Source organism: Theropithecus gelada, chromosome 14 (genome assembly GCF_003255815.1).
Source record: "Theropithecus gelada isolate Dixy chromosome 14, Tgel_1.0, whole genome shotgun sequence".
Lineage (NCBI taxonomy): Eukaryota > Metazoa > Chordata > Mammalia > Primates > Cercopithecidae > Theropithecus > Theropithecus gelada.
The window spans coordinates 11,716,966-11,732,838 of record NC_037682.1 but is presented as its reverse complement, the minus strand read 5'-3'; the positions used below and the strand labels follow the sequence as shown (position 1 = coordinate 11,732,838).

General features: G+C 49.6%; 1 protein-coding gene across 2 annotated transcripts in view; it reads right to left on the bottom strand.

Moving 5' to 3' along the window:
* Positions 1–9,351: 9,351 nt before the first annotated feature.
* Positions 9,352–15,873, bottom strand: part of EEF1G (eukaryotic translation elongation factor 1 gamma) — a 14,347-nt gene continuing 7,825 nt past the window's right edge. For both annotated transcript variants that reach the window (XM_025355399.1, XM_025355400.1), the window contains exons 6-10: positions 15,550–15,679; positions 14,951–15,155; positions 10,034–10,206; positions 9,819–9,943; positions 9,352–9,588 (exon numbers count right to left, since the gene is read on the bottom strand). In XM_025355399.1, the coding sequence (XP_025211184.1) occupies positions 9,430–9,588; positions 9,819–9,943; positions 10,034–10,206; positions 14,951–15,155; positions 15,550–15,679 (792 nt within the window). In that variant the 3' untranslated portion in view covers positions 9,352–9,429. The remainder of the gene's footprint in view (positions 9,589–9,818; positions 9,944–10,033; positions 10,207–14,950; positions 15,156–15,549; positions 15,680–15,873) is intronic.

The following is a 15,873-nucleotide window of genomic DNA, read 5'->3' as shown; positions in this document are numbered from 1 at the left end:
AACTCACAGAGAGAAGAGTCAAAGCTTCCACTAGCATTTAAGCCTCATGAGGACAGGGTTCTTTTTCTCTGCTGTATGCTTTGTGCCTAGATTAACTGATTTTTGTTGTTGTTGTTTTTGTTTGTTTGTTTTGAGACAGTCTCACTCTGTCACCCAGGATGGAGTGCAGTGGAGCATTCATGGCTCACCACAGCCTCAACCTCCCAAGCTCAAGTGATCCTCCCACCTTAGTCTCCCAAGTAGCTGGGACTACAGACGCACACCATCATGCTCAGCTGTGGGTTTTTTTTTTTTTTTTTTTTTTTTTTTTTTGGTAGAGATAGGGTCTCACTATGTTGCCCAGGCTGGTCTTGAACTCCTGGGCTTAAGTAATCCTCCCACCTCAGCCTCCTAAAGTGCTGGGATTATAGGTGTGAGCCACTGCACCCTGGCCCCTCATGCCTAGAGCAGTGACTGACACATAGCAATCACTCAAGAGCATGTTTCAAATGAATGAATGAACTCCAGGTATAACTGGCTCCAAAGCCCTTGCCTTTTCTACAGTAGATAGCATCCTGCATCCCAGGCTGTCACAGCTTCCTCTGGCTCTCAGCCCCCAGGGAGCAATTCCCCTACTTGTGGGTCTTTCTTGCAGCTACCCAAACATTTACTGTGTGTCCAACATGGGGTGGGGGAACTGTGATGGTGGTGGAAGCAATAGAGACCTTGGCAAGATGGAATCCCAGCAAAAATCTCAGTTCAGGAGGAAACGGCTCTGATACCCCTTTACCTTGTCCTTTGAATTCCTCGGAGGTCCTATGCCTTGAGAGAATTGGAGTTATCTTTTCTACCAGGTATTTTACACAGCTACTCCCCTGCCAGCACTCTCCGACACACTATGTTTTGGGTGTTTGTTGTTGTAGTTGGGTGTTTGTTGTTGTTGCTGTTGTTTTGAGATGGAGTCTAGCTCTGTCACCCGGGCTGGAGTGCAGTGACATGATCTTGGCTCATCTTGGCTCACTGCAACCTCTGCCTCCAGGGTTCAAGCGATTCTCCTGCTTCAGCCTCCCAAGTAGCTGGGAGTACAGGCACGCACCACCATGCCTGGCTAATTTTTGTATTTTTAGTAGAGACGGGGTTTCACCATGCTGGCCATGCTGGTCTCGAACTCCTGACCTCATGATCCGCCTGCCTCAGCCTCCCAAAGTGCTGGGATTACAAGCGTGAGCCACCATACCTGACCTGCTTTTTGTTTGTTTATTTTTATACACCATGTTTTATAAGGAGTATTAAGGAGTTCCTTTGGTCCCTACTTTGCAAAGAAAACCTCCATCTTCTCGAAGGTTTGGACTCCTCTGTGATATTAAGTAAAGGCTTTCCTCTTTTTTTTTTTTGAGACGGAGTCTCGCTCTGTCACCCAGGCTGGAGTGCAGTGGCCGGATCTCAGCTCACTGCAAGCTCCTCCTCTCGGGTTCACGCCATTCTCCTGCCTCAGCCTCCCGAGTAGCTGGGACTACAGGCAACCGCCACTTCGCCCGGCTAGTTTTTTGTATTTTTTAGTAGAGACGGGGTTTCACCGTGTTAGCCAGGATGGTCTCGATCTCCTGACCTCATGATCCGCCCGTCTCGGCCTCCCAAAGTGCTGGGATTACAGGCTTGAGCCACCGCGCCCGGCCTCTAAAGGCTTTCCTCTTATAAGAGGGAGGTCAGCCCTGCTGCTGGTGCTCCACCACCGTTCGGAGGCAGCTGGTACCACGGTCCTCCACACACACTGCCAAAGCTGGATGAGCTCTAGGACTTGTCATCACAGGGACACCCCAGCTTCCCCAGAAGTGACACCCCCTCCCTGGGGAGTAGGGGAGGTTCCCTGATATGTATGTGTTTTGTGTGTGTGTGTATGTGTCAGTTTGTGTGTGTGTGCGCGCGTGTCTGTAATGAACCTTGGGCTTTTCTGTTGCCAGGCAACATGCCTCTATTTTGTTCCTATTATGCCTGTTTCCATAGTAACCACAAAGGGGAGCTCTGTGGGCAGGCCCCTGGCCAGGGGATTCCCCTTCCCCTCCCTTCTTTCCACAGTCCCCTTTTCTGAAATCAGCATGTTACAAGGAAGAAAAGAGGTTGACTGCTCAAAGAGTAATCTCAGTTTCTGATCCCAGAAGGGAAATGAGGTGTGTGGTCTGCTTGCAGTCTCTTTAGAAGCAGACTTTTTCCCCCATGAAGGTCCTTTCGCATGATATTCTTAGAAGCAGAGAAATGGGCTGTGCCTGGTGGCTCACACCTGTAATCCCAGCATTTTGGGAGGCCAAGGCGAGTGGATCACTTGAGGTCAGGAGCTCGAGACCAGCCTGACCAACCTGGTGAAACCCCGTCTCTATTAAAAATACAAAATTAGCTGGACATGGTGGCACATGTCTGTAATCCCAGCTACTCAGGAGGCTGAGGCAGGAGAATTGCTTGAACCCAAGAGGCGGAGGTTACAGTGAGCCAAGATTGTACCACTGCACTCCAGCATGGGCAAGAAGAGCAAAACTCTGTCTCAAAAAAAAAGCAGAGAAATGACTGTTAACCCTTCTTAGCACCATCTGGGATCTCCCAGACCCCACCTCCACCCCATACACACACCAGCCCAGGGATTAGCATCCCTGCCAAACAGGCCCTTCTCCACTCACTTCCGTCACTTCCTGATCTGTCATTGTCCCCCCGTCTAACAGCAAATCTATCTGGTGATTCTGGAATCCAAACATCATTTCCTAAGCAATTCTCAAGCCCCAAACCCTTAACCCTATCCCAAAATATAAAGCCAAGTAAAATCATCCTTCCCCAGCTCAATTCAAATCCCAGCCTGTATTTAAACTTGAAGTTTCAAATAAGGAGTTCCTGAATTTCTTAGATCAGAGAGCTCTGATACACAGAAACTCTCCAATTACACTCAGTCCTAATGAAATCTTCAAGCCGAAGCAGAACCCAAGTTAAAGCTGGTTAGAGAATAAGAGGCATGAGGCTGTCTCCAGTGTACCGTCTGGGAGGAAAGAAGGCAAAGAAAGACTGTCCAGGCAGGCAGAAGGGAAAGGAATTGGGCAGGGAGAGTGGGACGGTGGACACACGGGTCATGGCTGGATTTCAGGCAGAGAGTTAGGGGTGTGGGGATGCTGTAGGGCAATAAGAGGAGACGCGGACCCCAGGTTAAGGAATAGAAGCGACAAGACAGGACTGTATGAGGCTGTGAAGGAAGGAGGGAGGGAGAGAGAGAAAACAGAAGAGCTCAGCACTGAGCTAAGGACTGGGCGGGCTGAGTTGTAAACAGGAGCTGAGGGAGGGAGTTGGAGTAAACGGAGCAGCCAACGCCCCAGCCAGCTCCCCTCCCCAGCGGGGAGCAGGGAGGGAGGGGCCGAGGAAGCGGGGAACACCACCTCCTCGCCCCTTTCTTGGAATCTGCTTTTCTCCCGTCCTTTCCAACTTCCTCTGCCTTTCCCCTAGCTTCCTGGGGAAAGGGAGACCAGCCTGGGTTTCCCTCTCTCCTCTGCTTACAGTTCTTAAAGGAGATCAGGCTGAGCAGGGAAGGAAGGGCCTAGGCTGCCCAGAGCCTGAGTCACCACATAGTTGAGGTTCCTGTGACTCGAAGTCCTGCCTCTGTTACACTCCGTGCCCTGTGCCCGCCCCAGGACTTGGATCGCTACATCTGACCCTGGCCCCAGGGCTGGCTCCACTTCCACACTCCTTACCAAGCTACCCTTACCAAGCGACGGGCGCAGGAAGCCTTTAGATGCCTCGCTCTCCCTGCCCCTCCACGCCTGGTGTGCTGTGTCCACCACCCTTACCCCTTGGCGTTTGAGGGAAGCATCCTCCTGCTCAGCTTTGGAGCAGAAGTGACTCAGTGAGTAACTGCAAGGATTGGGAAAAGCTCAGATGCCCCCTTGATAAGTCACTTCACCTCTCTGGGCTCCAGTTTCCCCACTGGCAAAATATAAGGTTATTAGAGACGGTCTCTGGCAGTCCCTGCAAGAGGTACATTCTGTAAGTCTGAGTCAAAGAGCCGGGTAATTACTATTGAAGAGTGGGATAAAAGGGGTGTGTTTGCTAACCCCTGTCCTAACAGTAGGAGTGGGTGGGGTGGGGCAGGGCAGGGCTGGGCACAGGACTTGCCACCATAGGGCAGCCAACACCCTAGGCGTCTTGGTGACTCAGGTCCCACACGGAGGACGAGCCGGAAAGCACCCCATGGGTCCCCTGTGAGTCAGGGGAAATGCGGATCTCCCTGAAGGATGACTGCCTGGATTCCCGCTATAACCTACTCTCCTGCCACCTTGAAAGTCTCCCAGGATGGGTACCGTAAGCTCATCATTCCACCTCCCTGGCATGCTCAGCACCTTCCACCCCTCCTGCCTGACCTTGGCAGCCTTTCTTCCCTCAGCCTTGAACTCCAGAGCCCTCCTTACCCTCTGACAGCTCCCCCTGCCCTACTACGTTCCCTCCTTCACCCCTTGGCTCTGCCCATCCTCACCATCCACCCCATCCCAGCAGAGCCCGCCAGATGATTGCAAAAGGGCTGAGCCAGCAAAGAGGCCTTCACATGACAGCTGTTCCTGCTGCAGAGGGGAGGGCAGCTGGGAGTGGAGGCACATTCCATGGGAGATCCTATCAGAGATAGCCCCAAACCCTCACTGACCATCCAACCCCCAATCTGCATATCTTGTGTTCAAAAGGTAGAGTCGGTAGGCTTGCCTCGAAATCCTGAGGAAATCAAGAGAACAAAGGGGAGTGGTGGAGAAGGCAGGGGCCTAAGGGAATGAAGAGAGCCCAGGAACACTGAGATGGGGTAACCAGGACATCACCACTGAGCCAGTACCACCAGCCCAAGGTATTCTCCCTCCAATGGGAGATTCAACTGACGGAAGCGCTGCCCTCCAGCACCCGCCACCATACCCCACTCCACCCATCCCTTGGGTGCTGAGGCACTGGGACACCCCAGTAATTACCCTGGAGTAAAACAACAGCCTGCTCTGGGAGCCATGCCAGTCTGACTGGAGCAAACAGACAGAAACAGGTGGCAGTTTCTGTAACCTTTCAGGAGCACCAATGTGAGCTCCACAGCACTAGAGGAAGGTAACTGGGTGGGAACCCCAGGATCACATTCAAACATACAGAAGCGGGCTGGGCGCAGTAGCTCACACCTGTAATCCCAGCACTTTGGGAGGCCAAGGCGGGTGGATTACCTGAGCTCGTAGTTTGAGTCCAGCCTGGCTAACATGGTGAAACCCCATCTCTACTAAAACTACAAAAAAAAAATTAGCAGGCATGGTGGCACACACCTGTAATCCCAGCTACTCTGGAGGCTGAGGCAGAAGAATTGCTTGAGCCCGGGAGACGGAGGTTGCAGCGGGCCGAGATCATGCCACTGCCCTCCAGCCTGGCCAACAGAGCAAGAGTCTGTCTCCAAAAAAAAAAAAAAAAAATACATGAGCACAGCAGGTAGGGGAAGTTAGTGCCCTGCAGTGGCCTATAGGCACACTGGCTGGGGGAGCTGGGGAAGCTACAGCACCCAGAAAAATCCATTTGATGTGTGTGGAGGGAAAGTTCTGAGTTGACAACAAAGAGTGCCCGTTGCCATGAAAACCACAGTATTAATTTCAGAAATGACTGGGTGGAGCCTCCAAAGCACTTCATTCCCCTCCCTTCAACACTCTCAGCTTCCCCCACCTTTCAAAAGGGGAAGTGGCACATTTGGGGCATGTGGGCAGCTGGTGGGATGGGTCCGATCCAGTGAGAGCAGCAGCTGTCCAGCTCCAGCTCAAAGCAGGGCATGAAAAAAAGGAAACAATGTAAGTCTTTCTTGGAAGAACTTTAAAGGTTTTTAACTTTTTAATAAGTGACTTAAGCAGAAGTGCCAACAGCTAAGATAAATAGCTGCTTATAACCAGTATCTACTGGTTTATCTACAAACTAACCAAGTCTCTTTCAGTCCCTCCCATTCACACTCCAGGCTCTGTAAAGATTTTATCTGAGTCAACTGCAACGCTGAGCCCCAACCCCTTCTCCAGTTTCTTTCACCCTCCCTCTGTGGAGGCTCTGAGATTTTGCCCAGTAAGTGGATAAAAGAGCCTCCACCTTCCCTCATTTTACCCTAGTTTTCTAAGATCATGCCCTGCCCTCAGCCCCTGATCCATTCAAATACCCCCTTCCCTTTCTGCTCCTCGCTAGTCTCTGTGCCACGTGCTGGACTGTGGAGCCGGGTCGCCAGCTCTATGTGGTATGACACCCAGCTCTATGTTGGGTGGCATGAGACTCCCTGGAACCAAGAGAAAACTGCCCAGCAACCACAGACATCGTCAGGCGCAGGCTCTGATTGGCTGCCCACAGCAAAAGTAAGGAAAAGGAAGGATCCATCGGGCCATGGAGAGCCGAGCCCAGCTGGGATGGGAAGGGGAAGAGCCCTTGCTGCAGTGACTCAGGCCTCCCTGGGGCAAGGCGGGGGACAGAAAGAACTCCAGATGTGCTTCCCCTTTCCTGCCTCACATCTGCCGTTAGAAACTTCCACTGTTAACCTCTCCCCTACCTACCACAGCAGAGAAGCCCTCACATCCCAGCCCCGTGTAGAGGCCAACGGCCCAGCCTTCCTGGGGCCACAACCCTCTCCTCTTGAGGCTCCTCCTCCTGCTTGTGGGTACTGGCCCTCGCCCAAGTGCAAGCCCGGCCTCAAACAACAACCTGGCCACTCTTACTCTGCACCACAGCGAGGGCTGGAGGCAGGATGTGCAGATGACTCAGTCTTCCTGCAGGCAGAGGGAGGCTGAGGTAGGGGACCCTGCCCCAGCCCAGATCGCCTAGTCCGTGTGGGCTGCCAGGCCCGCTGCTGCCCATGGCCCACCCAGCAGAACCCCACACACACCTCACAGTTGGGCTTCCCTCCTGAGCCTTTCAAGCCGCCCTCTCAAACCTAAACTACTCTTTCAACTTGCTTCCTCCTGTCTGAGGCTTCAGCCACAGGAGGTTACGGTGAGCAAACACCAGGAAGGTGGTGAAGGTCCCACAACCACAGAAGGAGGTGTGATTTGAAACAGAATTTGGGAAGAGTCTGACAGCTTCAGTGAGGCCCCAGCAACAAGCTAAGAGGCACGAAAGTCTGCATCTAGCACTTTATTTTTGAGATGGGGGTCTGTGTTGCCCAGGCTGGAGTGCATTGGCTGTTCAGTTGCAATCATGGCAAGCACTGCTAAGGCCTCCAACTCCTGGCCTCAGCCATCCTCTGACCCAAGTCGCCAGGACTACAGGAACATGTCAATGCACCACCTGACCTAGCATTTTTACATCGTAGCTAACAAGAGCCCAGGAGGCTCAGAAGAAAGGTATCAAGTTTGGACCCAGTTCAAGATCAGCTGCCAGGGAGCAGAGTCTGAGCAAGCATCAGCCCATCCCCACCCATATGGATTCTAAACCACAACTCTTCACTGCCCACTCCAACGGCAGGTCAAACATGCTCAGCTGCAGATGACAGCCCAATCCCCTCCCAACTACCAGCCCGTGCTATGTACTTGGCTTCCCCATCCAAGCCAAGAGCCCTTTTCTGTGCCTGGACTAAGGAACAGCATAAAAAACCACACACAAAACCATAAGCTGGGGACCAAAGGCAGTCACCCGTTTCTGCATATGCCTCAAAACGTGACTCAATCTAGAGGTTTCCAATTTCACCCAAACTGTTACATTTACAGGGAGATCTTCAATGATCTTCAGAAAAGACAGAAGTGCAAGAAAATCTGAAAAGGATATAATAAAAATTAAGCTCAAAGGGGAAAAAAGGGTAACCTTTGGCCTGAGCAGGATATTAGCTGACAATTACAACCACTCTACCTTCTAGGAGGCAGCAGGGCGTGGACACAGGCTTCAACAGTGACACCCGCCAGGCGCAGTCGCTCAGCCTGTAATCCCAGCACTTTGGGAGGCCAAGGCGGGTGAATCACGAGGTCAGGAGTTCAAGACCAGCCTGGCCAACATGGTGAAACCCTGTCTCTACCAAAAATACAAAAATTAGCTGGGCATGGTGGCGTGTGCCTGTAATCCCAGCTACTCAGGAGGCTGAGGCAGAACTGCTTGAAGCGGGACTCAGGAGGTGGAGGTTGCAGTGAGCTGAGACTACGCCATTGAACTCCGGCCTGGGGAACAAAAGTAAAACAAAAAAAAAAAAAAAAAAAACAGTGACACCCAAGCGAGGCGTGATGGCATACGCTTATAACACCACCTACTAAGGGGGCTGAGGCGGGAGGATCACTTGAGACCAGGACTTCAAAACTAGAGCACGATTGAGCCTGTGTACAGCCAGCCACTGCACTCCGGCCTAGGCAACATAGCAAGAACCCCTGCTCTCTAATAAAAAAAATTTAAAACATTTTCCTGACCCAGTTTTACCAAAAAAATTTTAAAGTAAAAAAAAAAGTGACACCCACTGGGTTCAAAACTCTGCCTCTAACACTTAAAATGTGTGATCACAGGCAAGTTAGTGAAATCTCTAAACCCCTATGCTTCCCGTTAGAAATCAGGGATACCACCAGCCTGACAATGCAGCCGGGAAAGAGCCAACGGGCCGGGCCAGGCCAGTGCCTGTTCTGAGTAGTCTGTGTCTTGCCCTACAGGTTTGAGGCATCTGAACTACAGCCCTAGGGCAGGTATGGTGATGCATGCCTATCATCCCAACACTTTGGGAGACCAAGGCAGGACGACCGCTGGAGCGCGAGAGTTTGAGACCAGCCTGGACAATATGGCAAAATCCCATCTCTACCAAAAAAAAAAAAAAAAAAAAAGAAAGAAAATTAGCTGGGTGTGGTGGTGCACACCTATAGTCCCAGCTACTCGGGAGGCTAAGGTGGGAGGATGGCTTGAGTCTGGGAGACGGAGGTTGAGCTGAGACTGCACCACTGCTCTCCAGCCTGGGCAACAGAGCCAGACCTTGTCTCAAAAAAACAAAGCAAAAGAAATACAACCCTTGCATATTGTCAGCTACCTATCTCACAGGACAGTTACAGGAAATAATGTAAAGTTTCTTTGCACTCTGAATTATACATGTTAGCTCTTCTTATTAGCAGCTATTCTCTCCCTTCACTGGGAAAGGCCTGGAATCTGACCCCTAAGAATTAGGTAGTCACAAAGCCCCATGTCACTATCCGCCCCAACTGCTTCCGCTCTTTCCCAGCTAGAAGACAGTCATCACCGTAGGAGGCAGGGTAATTAAAATCACAAGTGAACACAGGCCTCTATTTCTGTTCTTCTGAAGTCTTCTCTCCTGCATATCGAGGTACTGCAAACACAGAAAGTACCCTGCTTCAACATATTTACTCCCCTTGAAGACGCCACCACTCACAAAGGAGGCAGGACAGGAAAGGGTTCAATGTTCAGTTTCCTTTAATGACCCCCATCTCCCTGAAGGGCAGGTGCAGGCAGCTAGGCAATGGCAAGAGATGTTCACTTGAAGATCTTGCCCTGATTGAAGGCTTTGCCCACATGCTGGAAGGCCCCCTCCCAGGAAAAGTACTCTCGAACCAGCGTCTGGGTCTCCTCGCTGCCAGGATCCAGTTTCCGCCATGTGTATGACTCGTAGTCCACCTGCCAATCTGGACTCAGCTGGGGATAAAAAGCCAGCATGTGGTCAAGTTATGAGACACCACCCCACACCTGTGTTACTTCCAGCTCAAACACATGTCATCAGACCCCAGGTCCACTATGAACATGAACTGCTCCTTCCTATAAGCATTCCTGCACCCTTCTCAACGTCCATCAGCTCAGAAATAAAACACAATAATTCCTTACCCCTGCCCCACCCTAAAGAGACTCCTCTCCTCCACCTTCCTCACCGGAAAGGCAAGCTCCTGGCCTCGGAAGACCCAGACTCCAGAAATGGAGCTGCTATTGTTGGTTCCAAAGAGGATGACACTGGCGAAGGCATTCTTCCTCAGCTTGTCCAGTCGCTGGAACATTCCTGAAGGGGCAAGCGAGAACATTCAGCCTTTGGAATCACAGCACTTGCTACTCTTTGTTCTCCTTCCTCGTCTCAGACCCGCTCTCTTACCAGTGATGAGATTGCAGCTCATGAAGGTCTGAGTGAGTTCTTCAGGGAAGCGATACTCTGAGTACCACAGGGACCAGCCGTCCTTATCAAAGTGTTCCCAGAAATATGGCAGTGCCACAGAGAGTGTGTCCTCATTGGAGTACTTGCGCTTAAATTCATCCAACACAAAGGTACTAAGAGGAAGAAAGCATGGGGGTCAACAAGGAGGAGGGTTGCCAGGCTAAGAGAAGTGAAGGGTGCTTTCTTTTCAGCTTTACTAATATAAAGGAAATGGTCACTGCGCTGGCAGATGTGTATGACCTTATGAGGGAAGAGAGCTCAAGGGGTTTGAAAAGGGGCCTAGGACACTCCTCTGCGTAAGTATGCAAGGCATGTGGAGGGTGAACTCAAAGAGGGGCTCATGAGATGTGCCCCAGGAAGGGCATGGACAACTGCTGCCCCCAGGTGGTGACAGAGTGAGGATTCTTTTTCCCTGTTCAGGCCCTCCAGGCTGTTTTCCATGAACCACACTCAGTCACTGACTCATCCAAGTTTCTTCCCCCCACCATACAGGCCTCTTCAGGTTACACAAGCTGTAACAGGAATGTAAGCAATGAACATTCTCAAAGGGCCTCCACCCCAAATCTTACACCCATGTCCTTTAGTCCCTCTCTGCCTATAAACAAGCTTTAGTCTTTTTCGAGGTTTTCTGATGCTGGAAAGCCCTTAGGTTCAGGTTATCTTAAAAGCAATCTGGCATACTGAGCCAAGAATGCCAGCATCAATATAGCAGAGGTCACTCCCTCCATGGTTGCAGATCTGTTTTCTTTCTTTCCAATTATAAACACATACACTGGCCGGACGTGGTGGCTCACACCTGTAATCCCAGCACTTTGGGAGGCCGAGGCGGGTGGATCACCTCCCATCCAGAGTTCGAGACTAGCCTGACCAACAAGGTGAAACCCCGTTTCTACTAAAAATACAAAAATTAGCTGGGCATGGTGGCAGGCTGAGACAGGAGAATTGCTTGAACTCTGGAGGCGGAGGTTGCAGTGAGCAGAGATCATGCCACTGCACTCTAGCCTGGGCGATAGAGGAAGAGTCCCGTCTGGGGGCAAAAAAAAAAAAAAAAAAAAAAAAAGGCCAGGCAGTGGCTCACACCTGTAATCCCGACACTTTGGGAGGCCGAGGCGGGCAGATCACGAGGTCAAGAGATCAAGACCATCCTGGCCAACATGGTGAAAATCCATCTTTACTAAAAATAAATAAATAAATAAAATAAAATAAAAAGTTGGTGGCATGCACCTGTAGTCCCAGCTACTCGGGAGGCTGGGGCAGGAGACTTGCTTTAACCCAGGAGATGGAGGCTGCAGTGAGCCGAGATTGCACCACTGCACTCCAGGCTGGCAACAGAGCAAGACTCCGTCTCTCTCTCTCTATGTGTGTGTGTGTGTGTGTACATATATATATATATATATATATATATATATATATATATGTGCTGACTGAAGAAAATCACATATAATGCCAACGAACAGGATGATCTTTTTATGTATTTTCCTATAGCCTTTGATTTTCCAAAGATGTAGCCATGACATACGCAGTTTTGTGCTTATACTTTGTTGTTACTGTGACATGCTATCCATAGTGTTAAGAATTCTGCCATCCTGTCTCTACAAAAAATTTTAAAATTAGCTAGGAGCTGGGCACCGTGGCTCACGCCTGTTATCCCAGCTACTCAGAAGGCTGAGGCAAGAGAATTGCTTGAGTCCAGGAGGCAGAGGTTGCAGTGAGCCGAGATCACACCACTGCACTCCAGCCTGGGAGACAGAGCAAGACCCTGTCAAAAAAGCAAAACAATTTTTTGCACTAGCAGTCCCAGCTACTCAGAAGGCTGAGGTAGAAGGACCACCTGAGATCAGGAGTTGGAGACCAGACTAAGCAACACAGCAAGACCCTACCTCAAAAACAGAATTCTTTGCAAACATTTTAATGGCCAAATAATCTTCTAATGCAGGATTGTGCCACAAATCTACTAAACACTGAACATTAAACTGAATGTTTAGTTGGTTCTACTGTTCATAGCATAAATATTGCCATGAGTATCAATTTCACTCAATCCTTATAACCCATGAGTTACGAACTGTTACCCTGACCCTCCCCTTTCTTTACAGATGAGACCAAGTAGAATGACTGGTCCAAGTTTACACTGTAGCAAAGCGAGGATCTGTCCTTTAACCCGAGGTCCCAGGTTCCTTTCCAAATGCATAAGAGACCTCATCTGAGGACTCTTAAAACCTCAACCACACCAAAAGTGGGGCTAGGAATTGTTTCACACATTCCTGAGCTGTGCAAGCTTTGTTATTTGTTCTGAGACAGGGTCTTGCTCAGTCACCCAAGTGCAGGGGCATGATCATGGCTCACTGCAACCTCAACCTCCTGGGCCCTCTCACCTCAGCCTGCCAAGCAGTATGAGCCACCGTGCTTCACCTAGCTGGGTCTTAAAAGAACTAGAATTAAAACCTGGACATTGATAGCTTGGTCTTTTAGGACATCACTTTTAGGACACTAAAAATGCTGGGGGAGCCGGAGGTGGTGGCTCACGCCTGTAATCCCACCACTTTGGGAGGCCAAGGCAGGCGGATTGCCTGAGGTCAGGTCGAGACCAGCCTGATCAACATGGTGAAACTCTGTCTCTACTAAAAATACAAAAATTAGCCGGGCATGGTGGCGCGCACCTGTAATCCCAGCTACTCAGGAGGCTCAGGCAGGAGAATTGCTTCAACCCGGGAGGCGGAGACTGCAGTGAGCAGAGATCACACCACTGCATTTTAGCCTGGGCAAAAGAGTGAGACTCTGTCTCAGAAAACAAAACAAAACAAAACAAAACAGAACAAAACAAAGGCTGGGAGCAGTGGCTCTTATCTGTAATCCCAGCACTTTGGGAGGTAGAGGTGGGCGGATCACGAGGTCAGGAGTTCGAGACCAGCCTGCCCAGCATGGTGAAACTCCGTCTCTACTAAAAATACAAAAAATTAGCCGGGCGTGGTGGCACACGCTTGTGGTCCCAGCTACTTGGGAGGCTGAGGCAGGAGAATCGCTCGAACCGGGGAAGCGGAGGTTGCAGTGAGCTGAGATTGCACCACTTCACTCCAGCCTGGGTGACAGAGTGAGACTCCGTCTCAAAAAAAAAAAAAAAAAAAAAAAAAAAAAAAAAGCCAGGTACAGTGGCTCGCACCTGTAATTCCAGCACTTTTGAGAGGCCACAGATCGCTTGAGCCCAAGAGTTTGTGACCAGCCTGGGCAACATAGTGAGACCTAGTCTCTACAAATAATAAAAAATTAGCTGGGTGTGGTGGTGTGTGCCTTTGTCCCAGCTACTCCAGAGGCTGAGGTGGGAGGATCGCTTGAATCCAGGAGGATTCAAGGATCGCTTGAATCCAGGAGACTGCAGTGAGCCGTGATCATGCTACTGCACTGCAGACTGGACTAAGTAAAACCCTGTTCAAAACAAACAAACAAACAACAACAACAAAAAACCTTGGGGAAAGCATTTCTGGTAGCCCTATAGGACATCATGGTAACCCAACAAATATACATTAATAAACATTCCCAAAAGCATGTTAAGAAAATGTCAAGTTTATTAAAGATTTTAAGTTTACTACTGCCTCATTTATTTCCTGCCCAGAGTACTGACCTACTATATGTGAAAATCTCTAGCTAATAATTAATGTCTGAGTTACAACACAGTATGTAATTTGGGTTAGTTATCATGACCTATTTACACACACCAAAAATCCTGCTCACTCTTGACCTGCACCTGTGCTCAATTCAAGGCAAATCACTAGTTCAAAAAATACATCTTTAAAGAGCGCCTGCATCTGGATGGAGTCTTCCTGGTCTTGTACAAAGTACCCGTGAGTAAGAACTTTCAGCTACACCCCAAGTTGCTCCTGTCCATTGGTGCAATGCTTGTAATTCACAACTCTATGCACAGCTATTGTGTCCCTACCAGTGGATGCTCCTTTAGGCTGGTTCACCCTGCATCAAAGTCATTACAAAATGGGAGAAGGTCAAATGTAAACCCTAACAGACCAAGTAGTGAAAAGATGAATGGCTTTGGAGTGAGCGGGAGCAAAAAATGCAGAGAAAGAGGAGTTTCAAAGCAAAGTGACCACCGAATATAGATTTCTCATACTGTTTGAACTCTCAATAAAATGACTTGGAGCAGTGATGGAAGACTGACTCCATCCCAGAGAACTGGGCAAGCACTCAGTGTCCTACTTGTTTCACGCCAAAAGTCTCGCTTTTATTATATTATTTTTTCCAAGAACCCCTGCCTTTAACTGAAAAAAGCATACAGAGGACACCTACTTTCTTCTACTTGGGGACTTAACTACCCCCAGTTGTGGAACAATGAACTAGACAGACACTACTTAGCTATGATCTTCATCCTTTTTCTTAGTGAGCAATTTTTGTACAGTCTGATTCAGCAAAACAGAAAACAAAACAATGCAAAGGACCCTGCTCTGGCATCCACTGCCTCGGCACAGCCAGCCGCGCAGTGCCACCCAAGGCTCTCTGCACTTTCTTCTTCCCCACCCCTCTCCCTGTATTTGTTCTCAGAGCTCTCAAATGGTCAAATGAGCTTGCTCAAAACCAGTCTACCACTATATGAAAATCTGTTCCTGTCTTTGTTGGAATAGGAGTTCAATATTCCCCAGCACTGGCTGTATTTGGAACTTGCTCTCCACAATCAAAATTTGCCCAATTCCTGATGATCAGCCTAGAAAGCTGCTTTATTTGCAACTAAAATATACCTTTAACTTTATATGAACCTAAAATTCTGGCTCTAGCTGTGTGTGAAGGGGGACAGACACATAAAGGTGAGAACAGGCCTTCTCTGGTCCCACACCCTCCACCCTCCAATATCCTTACCTCTTGGGCAAGTGAGCGAAGGGGTCCTTGGCCTTGGGCTCAGCAGCCAGCGCCTGCTCACATTCATCCATCTCTTCCTCAGGAGCAGGGGCAGCCGCCTTTTTCTCCTCCTTCCGCTCAGCCTGGGGCTTCTGCTTCTCTTCCCGTGAACCCTTCTCTTTCCGTGGTGTATCTTTTTTAGGCTGGGTCTCTGCAAACTTTTTAGCTGGTGCAGAGGAAGGGAGGAAAGTGAATGAATGTTCTGCCTCTTTCCACACCCCTCCAAAACCACGCAGGGTAAGCAGAGTAACAGAGGAAACTGATGAATGGGACAAGTAAGGAACCTAGGCTCCAGACAGCCCATCAGTTCACTGTATGTCCTCCAGCAAGAACACACCCTTAGCAACAAATACTTTATATCCCAACTCTACACACTAATACAAATTAGTCAGGGTATGAGTGTGCATGAAACAAATTGCACATAATATTAATTACTACATTGACACCCTACATTCTGCAGATCCCTATAACCCAAAAGCAAGACAGGAAATCAAGGGGCTGATGCGGAGCAAACCAGACCCTGATCCTGGCCGTATGCCTCCTGATCTCCTCAGACTCACCATCAAACTGGGCCATCTTCTCACACAGCTTCACTTCCCCCAAGACAGCCCGGAACTGGGGCTGATTAATGCAGGTGAGGAACCAGCGGTTGGTATTGGGAAAGGCCTGGCGGAAAGAAGGCTCTAGGACCTGCCAGGACATAAGGGTGGAAACAAAGTCAGTGGAAAGGCCCTGTCCACAGCAAGAGCCCTTGCTCTACCTAAGTCCCAGTGCCCACCTTCTTTTCAAACCCTATAGACAACAGCGTCATACAATATCATCCTTCCCTGGATTACTTCCCATTTCTTCATTTTTTTAGTTTTTTTTTTTTTTTTTTTTTTTTT